The sequence below is a fragment of the Cornus florida genome, unplaced genomic scaffold (assembly GCF_030987335.1).
Source record: "Cornus florida cultivar Cherokee Brave unplaced genomic scaffold, ASM3098733v1 CherokeeBrave_3.0.0_Hap2_Chr02, whole genome shotgun sequence".
Classification (NCBI taxonomy): domain Eukaryota; kingdom Viridiplantae; phylum Streptophyta; class Magnoliopsida; order Cornales; family Cornaceae; genus Cornus; species Cornus florida.
Genome location: NW_026775572.1, coordinates 66930919 through 66940197, shown reverse-complemented (window position 1 = coordinate 66940197; position 9279 = coordinate 66930919). Strand labels below are relative to the sequence as shown.

The following is a 9279-nucleotide window of genomic DNA, read 5'->3' as shown; positions in this document are numbered from 1 at the left end:
AATTACTCTGAATAATAATTAAGTATGTTCTTATAAATTAATAACATTAAACATTACATTATAGTAAAAATATAATGAATTTAAATGCATGGAGGGGTTTGACATTTAGACGATACAAGTAATCTCAGTTTCTTAATAGTTTCTTGTGGGTTGTGTTAGGTGAAAATTTAATAAATGAGAACAGTGTTTTTCTTTTTTAATTTGCTATACTATCATTAGTTCAGCTCAAAAATAAAAATTATTAATAGTATTAGTCCATCCCAAAATAATGGCCCGAACCAAAAATAGCCCATGGATGATGAGCCACCAAAAAACAAAAGAAATTTTAGGGCGAATCATTTCAGTCTCCCCAATCGCCTCCATCAAATCCCACCCATATCTTTCAGTTTCCATCGCCCGCTGTTTCGCCGCTCGCAAGCTTCAGAAATCGTTCGTAGAAGTTTTTTGCCGGAGATCAAACGTTGAACAGCGAAAACTGAAGACGAGATCACAGAGATTCAAGAATTTCGAAGAGCATCATCAGATTCATCACCGAAGAAGAGCTCGAGTCCAAGCTAGGTTTCGATCTCTTCACCAAAGGCAAAAGAACGCTTCGATTGGCTGCTCACGCTCGCGTCGGTGAGTCAATTCAATACCCTTCCACGAAAATTCTTTAATTGAATCACGCAATCTTTTTTTTTTTTTTTTTTTTTCTGGTATCTCGCGTCGGGCAATGAATTGTTGTAATTAATTTAGATCACGAATTTAATTTAATTTTTTATCCAGGATTGTTTTACTGTCATATCGAATTATAATGTATGGGTTTTGTCCTAATTTTTTTTCTTTTCTAAATAAACTAATCAAGGTCTGTAATTCTTGTTTTGCAAACTAAATCCTATTTGGTGAAATTTTTTATGATCTTTTTTATATAATTTTTTTATATATTTTATTTTACGAATTTTAATTATAAATATTTGTGAAGATAGTGAGTGAAACAGGATCTCCCTATGCAGGATTTGAAAGACTAATTGGTAAATTTGGGTTGAACTTGAGTCTTGAACAAGCTGAACTGCTGAAGGCCAACAAATTGGAGTGCCAGGGCCGGCCCGCCTTATGTTTCTTAAATTTTAGACGACACAATCTTCGTCGACATATGTTTCTTTCTGTCGTTCATCTCATCATTTGATTTGTTCTAACTTTGGTTCGTTTGATTCGGGCCTTTACCTTTGTTCCAATAGTGAAAAGTAGCTAGGGTTTTTTGTGTGTGTCACGCTGTGTGATGGCTATCAAAAGCTGAATGAATGAATATATATTATGGTTCTCTTAGTATTTTAATAAATTTGTGCCTTTTTACATGTGTCTTTCATGGCGATCGAGTCCATAATCTATGGCAGGCACTTTTTTTTTCCTCCTCTCCCTAATTCCACTCCAATCTCACAACAGCAGCAACCATACCCCTTTTCCTCATAAGTTTTTGCATTTTCACATTCAATCCTACGAAAATTAAGAATCCCTTCTAGTGGGTTGAGCCACTGAGGTAATAATTAACTTTTTCGATCTCTAAATTATGCTCATACTTAAAAGTGCCAAATTAAGGGGTTTTTTTTTATATTTTATTTTTATGTTAAGATGCATAGCACCGTTATTGATGTTATTTGAAGTCGGCTCAGCTAGAATTTCAGTTAATTATACTGTCAAAGCACTTGCCATCAGAATGTACAAACACATGGAAATCAAGAGCGGGCTTTAACAAAACAAAAGTTAATGGTTTTTTCTATTAATTTGCACAGGCCTTCTGTAGCAATGATCAATCAATCACTGCTACTAAAGTTGATTCCTCATCCTGAAATCAAGAAAGGGGTAATTGGCTCCCAAAAAAAACACACAAAGTGTAGTTAATATAAAGAGTGAAAGACAAAACTATATATGATAGTGGATGCCACATATAACCTAAAAGTCCCACTACTTCTTCAGCACTACAAGTTCAGCCTCCTATATATATATAGTCACCTCACCTCCCCATATTTTTGTCATCTGTAATCATCAAATTTTAGCAGCTATATAAACAATGAATGCAAAAAAGAAGCTGCAGTTTTCTATTCCTCATTTCCACTTTTGGACTATATTTTGGATACTCTTTTTTGTCTTCTCTCCTCTCCTCCAGATTCCAGTGAAAACTTCAGCCAAGAGATCATTCGACCAAACTGCTTGATTTTAGATATATATTTTGTATATTATATTTATGGTATGATAAGCAATGCTTAGTTATTATTGTTTCTGTTTGATTCTCCGTTTGATTCTCCATCCGTTTTAAGTTAATTGTGATCTTCTTTCACATTCTAGCAGGACACTCTTCTTAGGATCTCGTGAGATTATTTGCCTTGAGCATGAATCAAATCATTGCATATTGAGGTAATATATATTTTCTTTAAACAAAGCAAATTATTATTATTATTTTTTTGAAGTCTAGTTTTATGTTGATTATGGTTCCTGTTATTTAGATTTCAAGAGATTTCATTATGTCTACAAGAAAATTTGAATCTGGACATGAAAAAAGGAAAAAAAAAAAAAAGGAAGAGAGAAGAAGAATTGATTCAATCTTAAAAAGGAGATATTCTTAAGTTTTTTAGGAGTAATACACAAACAAAGAGTTTAGTTAAAGATTTGGTGAATGAAGAACGTATGAATGCGAAAGCAAATGAAGAAAATCTCAATGAACATGAAGATTTAATGAATGAAGATCATAGGAAGTTAGTCAATGAACATGAAGATTTAATGAATGAAGATTATAGTTATTAGTTAGTTGTCTTATGCACAATGAACATGTGCACAATTATATTAGCTATATAATTTGAAAACATGGTATGAAAATTCCGCACTCATATAATTTTTTTTTGCGCGTGTGAAACTTAAGGGCCTAATATTTGAAAGTTCGCCTAAGGCCTCTCAAAATATTTGGAATCTCAGGGCCGGCCCTGTGGAGTGCTTTCATCGCTTTAGACTTTCCCGTCAAGAGCTACTTAGAAAGTCTTACCTAAACTCTTTCGACTTAATATGAGAAATCCTATAAAACAACAAGCTACTATCATTTATTCATTATAGATTGAGATCTTCTTCGAACTTGATGCATAAATATATTAAGTGTAAAGCACAACAAATTGGATCAATTGATATTCTAGGTAAGTCATTTCTTCAATTATTCAATATATATAAATATTTTTTTATTCTAGATTTTTTCATGCTAATAATAAATTGGATGTTAACCACATAAAGCATAAATCTGTCAATTAATATGGGCACCCAATTGTATATTTGTATATGAAACAAAGTAAAATATAAAGTAACAAAATTTGTTATATGAAACAAAGTAAAATATAAAGTAACAAAATTTGTTAATATATACACAACAAAATTACTTAATATAGGGTTTGGTTGATATATTTTGATTTAGGTAAATTACTTAAAATTACTTGTTTTGCAAACTAAAATAGAATTAAACAACAGTTGGTTTTGGTTGATATATTTTGATTTAGGTATTTTTAATCTAACTCATTCTTTAATTTTATTAGGTTAAAAATAATAATGGTTAAACATCAACCTTCAAACATGAAAGTGAAAAGTATGTCTATTCTCTCATTCTATCAAAAGAAAGGCCAAATGAGTGATGATGGTCAATCGAAAAAGGATATACCTAGTGGTAGTGCATATAATATTGACGATGATCAATCGGAAAAGGATATATCTAGTGATCTTGATTTGCAACCTCCTGCCCTACCTCAAGTTGTTGAACTCAATCAACTTCACTCCACTTCTATTGAAAGAGATCTTGGGTTACGTATTCAAATACATGAATACCCAGTAAATCAAATGGACGAGGTTAGACAAGCTTATATCAATTTGGGGCCTTATCAACCTAAACTTTCCAATTATCCTAACTATTGGGATGTAAAACAGAATCGACGATTTAAGTAAGAAAGGTTCAAGCAATTTCCTTGGCTAGAGTATTCTCCTTCAAAAGATGATTGGGATATTTTCCTTGCCAATGTGTTGTCATTTTGCAATCGACATAATATTGATATACCTGATTTGTGTTCTCGTTATATAGAGGGTATGGGTCGTCATTGTTAGCAACAAGATCATATTACAGTTTAGCATCATTATCACTTTGACATTTTCAACTTTGCAATAGATTTACAGTTGATGGAGTTAGAACATAGATTTCAGAATAGGGTTGTTTCATTTCCTATTTTTCCATCTTTTTCTCAAACCGCACATGCCTTGGTTAGTGTTTCCAATAAACTTTGGCGTGCCAAACTTTTATAAAAATTCTCAAACCAGACAGACATATAGTCGCTTCACTGATTAGAGGATTAGTGAAGCCCCTAATCTCTCTCTCTCTCTCTCTCTCTCTAGGTTACATCTCTTTCGAAGCCCTCGCTGACCTCTCTCTCTCCCCTTCCAAACCCTCACAACTGATTAGGTTCTGTTCTCTGGTCGCAGTCTCTCTCTCTCTCTTTCTCTCTCTCTCTCTCTCTCTCTCTCTCTCTCTCTCTCTCTCTCTCTCTTCTTTTAATATATTTTTATTTCAGTATGTATATACATACATACACTTGTAAATATAAATTTTGAGATTATTTATGCTGATATTCTATTTTCCTACTAATCCTTGCAAGCCTGTTTGTTTTTGGGGTCTATTTGTACTACATACAACCCATTTGGATAAGGTTCGAGACTTGATATTCAATTTTCCTTTTCTGGTTGTTGTAATTGATATCATTTTCTTTGCTTTCAGTTTATTTTTCTGAATCCTATATTTATATGTGTTTTCTTGCTGATTATATTATATTTTGTTCTGTTCTGATTTGTGTTTTGCTGAACCTAATCTGATTGATGTACCTCTAATATGTATATTTGTTGTGTTCTGATCTTATTCCTTTTACTCAAATTGTTAGATAGAATTTCGGGAATTTATCTTGTAATGGTATGGAAAATATCTGTTTTTGGGCAGTTGGTTGATTGTTGATGACATTTTCTCTGTGGAGGAAAATTATCTCTACGTGAAAAAGGGTTTTTATTTTATTTTAATTATTCTTCTAAATTGTTAATAGCATGCAATGGAAAATAATCAGATACTAGGTTTCATAATCATATAGCTAGATACAAATATCTTGTTATGCCTTTATTCGTGCGATTAATATGAAAAGTCGTCTTATGCCCTTACTCATGGAATTGCAATTAGATTGTGTTGTTCATAATTATCTCGGACTCACATCAAGTGTTGTCTCCTAAGTAAACAAATCTAACTTCCGTGTCTAACTATAAGACAATCTTGGACAATTGTAGGCTCAGTTCATAACTTGTACATTATGGAGTAGAAGAAATTTAACTGGGTTGTTGATGAATATATATATATATATATATGTATGTATGTTTGTAAATTTGTTTCTCTGGTGTAGAAGAAAATTAATTGCAGATAGCATTTTAATGTACATTATCATGTTCCTGTTTTTCCTATCCTTCCCTGTCTCATATTTTCTTTTCAATTAGAATGAGCCGATCACTAGCAACCTTTAAAAGGAAAAGAGAAGACTCAGGTTCTGCTCAGACACCTGAGGGTAAAATATTAAATCTGATAAAAGGTAAAGAAGATATGGGAATCTGGAAAGGAGACTTGAAACGAGAAACAAATCTCCCTGATAAAGAGGTTGATAAAGTGGTGAAGTTGCTCCTTGCCCAGAAACTGATAAAAGAGGTGGTGAACATCCAAAGCAAGGGGAGAAAGCTCTATATGGCAACAGAGTTCGAACCGTCAAAGGATGTAACTGGTGGTGCATGGTATGTTGGGGGGAATCTTGATACAACTTTCATTGGTGTTCTTAAAAAAGCATGCGAAGGAATCATACGCAAGTTGAAAGTTGCGACACTAGAGGCAATCACTGACTTCTTCAAGAAGAATAGAATCACCAAGGATGAATGCACGCCACAACAAATTGCGCAGATACTTAGGTCTATGGTTTTGGATAATGAGATTATTGAGGTGAAGAGCACTGGATTAGGAGAATATGCTTCTATTCCGATGGGAACAGTTTGTTATAGGAGTGCAACTGGGCAAGGCCCAAAAACAGGGGCCATGGCTTCAATTCCATGTGGGGTTTGTCCCAGGATTACTCAGTGCTCACCTGATGGCCTCATCTCCCCGCAGACTTGTGTCTACTTCACGAAATGGTTGGATATTGAATTTTGAATAGTTTTAATTAATTAACTTCCTAATTCTTAATACTACCATCAGAAATCATACGATCCTCGAGTATCCGCTTCGGTGCATGTTATGACAGAATTCACTGCATTCCTTGTCATGCTATGGTACAATCTCAATCATGGCTTGTAATAATAATAAATAAACTGAAAATTCAAAAAGACTAACAAAACGATCTACAGTCTTCAAAAGTTCATAAATTTAAACAAAGTAGAAGATATTTTCAATTCTTGTTCTCCATTTTATGTTCTATTTCTTATTATAATATTTTTTATTTATTTTTTATTTGGGGTGCATTTGAAGTGACTGCACCACCGCCCAACATCTATCAGTTGATAGTGTTATCAATGTGCGTCGATATTTCATCCTTTTTAAAAACAAAAGACAAAAACAAAAAGCAAGATCTATTATGCATTGAAATGAGAATACTTGAGCCTCTTATTCTTAGTATCAAATATTCTCATTTCAGCAAGCATGGGAACCTCAATTTGTATTCAACATACTGAGAGAATAAGAGGCTTTAAAATCATTCAGCAAAATAAAAAGAAATACAAAAGCAAAAAATACTAACTCTTATGCAGAGCCTCTGGCGGGGAATCGGGATAGATCAACAAAGAAGAAAGTTTCATATTACAATGGGTTGTGTGGTGGTGGTGGTGGAGGGTATGTCTGGTTGGTGGGTGGGAAGCAAAAAAGGAATTTGTATGGGTGGGCTCAAAGATAGACGAGCAAAGGTTCCATTCTGTTGCAATTTCTTCTGCAAAGGGACAGTCACATTTTTTTGACAGAGAAGAGCTTCAAGCGGATTGCATTGATCGCCGCATTCATTGTTTGTAGCGGAGGTAAAGATCTATTTTTGAAAATTCTATTATTTCTCTCCTTCCAAACATGATACACATAGCTAGCCAAAGTTAGCTTCCAAATCATGACCCTGTTTCCCTTTAGCTTTTGCTTCCAGTTAGAAATGCCCGAATTAGGAAATCATTCCATGAGTTAGGGTTCATATAGAAGCCACATTTTTGTTGATTTTGGAAAACTCACACTGATGGAATAAGTGTTCATGGTTCTCTGCAGCTTTGAGGCACAGTATGCAAACATTTGGTTGCATTGTGAAATGGACTGCTAGCTTGTCTTGAGTGAGCAGCTTCTCTTGGATGGCTAACCATATGCAAAAGGAATGTTTTGGGATTGCATGTTTAAATCAGGCGAGTTTGTGCCAGAAAATAAATGGGATTGGTTGTGTAAGGGCTATGAGTGTATGTTTAAGGGAATAGGTTTTATTGGGAGATGGAATCCATTGTATGGTGTCATTGGTGCTAAGGTTAGGGAAAGGTAGGTTAATGATGTCACAATGAGGTGAGACTAGGTTAGATATATTTTTAGGCCATGACCAGTGGGTGTTTGTGAGTAATGCTGAAACTTTTATGTATTTGTTGATCATCCAGCCTTGTCTATGGTAAGAGTTAGAGAATACCTAATACAGAGGTTCACAAGGTAACCAATTGTCAAAGAACACCTCACTTAGGGATGCCCCTAAACTCTATGAGACTCAGTGCTATAGATTGTAGAATCTTAGTTGAGAGAGTCACAACTAGAATCAAATGTTGGACATCTAGATTCCTATCGTATGCAGGCAGGCTGCAGCTCATAAAATCTATACTTCTCAACATGATTAGTTTCTGGTGTGGTCTGTCAATCCTTCCTAAAATGATTATCAACCAACTCAACAATGTGCTAAGGAACTTCCTTTGGACTAGTGTGGATTTGAAAGCTACTGGTGCTCAAGTTGCCTGGTGGAATGTGTGCAAGCCTAAAGACTTTGGGGGTATAGGAATACCTCACTTAGCTGCTCTTAACCGTATCTCCATGCTGAGACATATCTGGAACTTGTTCAAAGTTGAAGGTCAATCCATTTGGTTCGAGTGGGTTCATGAAAACCTTATCAAGGGTCGCAGTTTCTGAATTCTGAAGCCCCCTCAGGTGTGTTCCTGGAATTGGAGGATGCTCCTCCATCTGAGAGGTCTTGCTAGACCTTTTATCAAGCACTTGGTGGGGAATGGGAATGATGTTTCTCTGTGGCATGACTACTGGCTCCCATTAGGTCCTCTTGACTCCAGAATTGATCACAACCTCATTGCTGGCTCTTAATGGGAAGATTGGGCGAAAGTCCAGAGATTGATCAGGCATGAGCAATGGAGACTTCCTCGGCTCTTTAGAGTATTAGTTCCTTCCATTGGGACCATTGAGCACCTTCATGACCTGAGTGTTAGATCTCAAGACTCTGTTGTTTGGACTCTTTCCTTTACGGGTAATTTTCATTTTGCTACTACCTATAGAGCTCTCATTTCTCCATCTCCAGGTGTCCCATGGCACTTGGTTGTCTGGTTTTCTAAGCATATTCCGCGATTCTCCTTCATTACATGGGTCGCTCTTTCTCATAAGCTCAAGACGAGGGACAGTCCTGCTCTTACAAAGAAAATTGCCCCCAACTATTGCTCGTTGTGTCTTGCTGCAGCTGAAACTCATCATCATCTTTTCTTTAAATGCCAGTTCGCTTCTGAGATTTGGATAGTTTTCCAACACCTATGTGGTATCTATGTTGGAGACAACAACTTATTTGAGAGCACTAATTGGATCGTGTCAATGTGGACGGATGGTACCAAGGCTCCAGAAGCATATGTTTTTAAATTATGCTTACAACTTCAGTTTACTTCATCTAGAATGAGAGGAATAGACGGTATGCTTTGAATCAATCAGCTTCCACTGCTACAATCACTAAACTCATTTACAATAGTGTGAGGAATCGTCTTATGTCTTACAAGTTGAAGAATTCGAGGTCTGCGAGGTCTATTGCTGCTGCATGGAGTTTGCCTTCCTCGGTGTTTCATGGTGATCCTTGATGGTGTGCCCTGTATTGCCTTTGCTTCTGCTTGTGTTTGCTCCCGGTTGCAGTTGCAACGTTTTCTTTTGTTCTTGGGTTGGGCTGTTTGTAGCCTTCTTGGGTTGTAGCCTTTGGGCCGTGGGCTTTTTGCTCTTCCTTGTAT

General features: G+C 35.6%; 1 protein-coding gene across 2 annotated transcripts; it reads left to right on the top strand.

Annotated features, from left to right (window-relative positions):
* The first annotated feature begins 253 nt into the window (after positions 1-253).
* On the top strand, positions 254-6443 carry LOC132295216 (uncharacterized). Of its 2 annotated transcripts, none has more exons than XM_059793382.1 (3): positions 254-618; positions 2326-2391; positions 5527-6443. In XM_059793382.1, exons 1-3 carry the CDS (start codon positions 269-271, stop codon positions 6221-6223), a joined length of 1113 nt encoding a protein of 370 aa, XP_059649365.1. In that variant the 5' UTR covers positions 254-268; the 3' UTR covers positions 6224-6443. The 2 variants fall into 2 exon arrangements, with proteins under 2 accessions (XP_059649365.1, XP_059649364.1); XM_059793381.1 differs by having other exon boundaries at positions 2323-2391.
* Positions 6444-9279: the final 2836 nt, after the last annotated feature.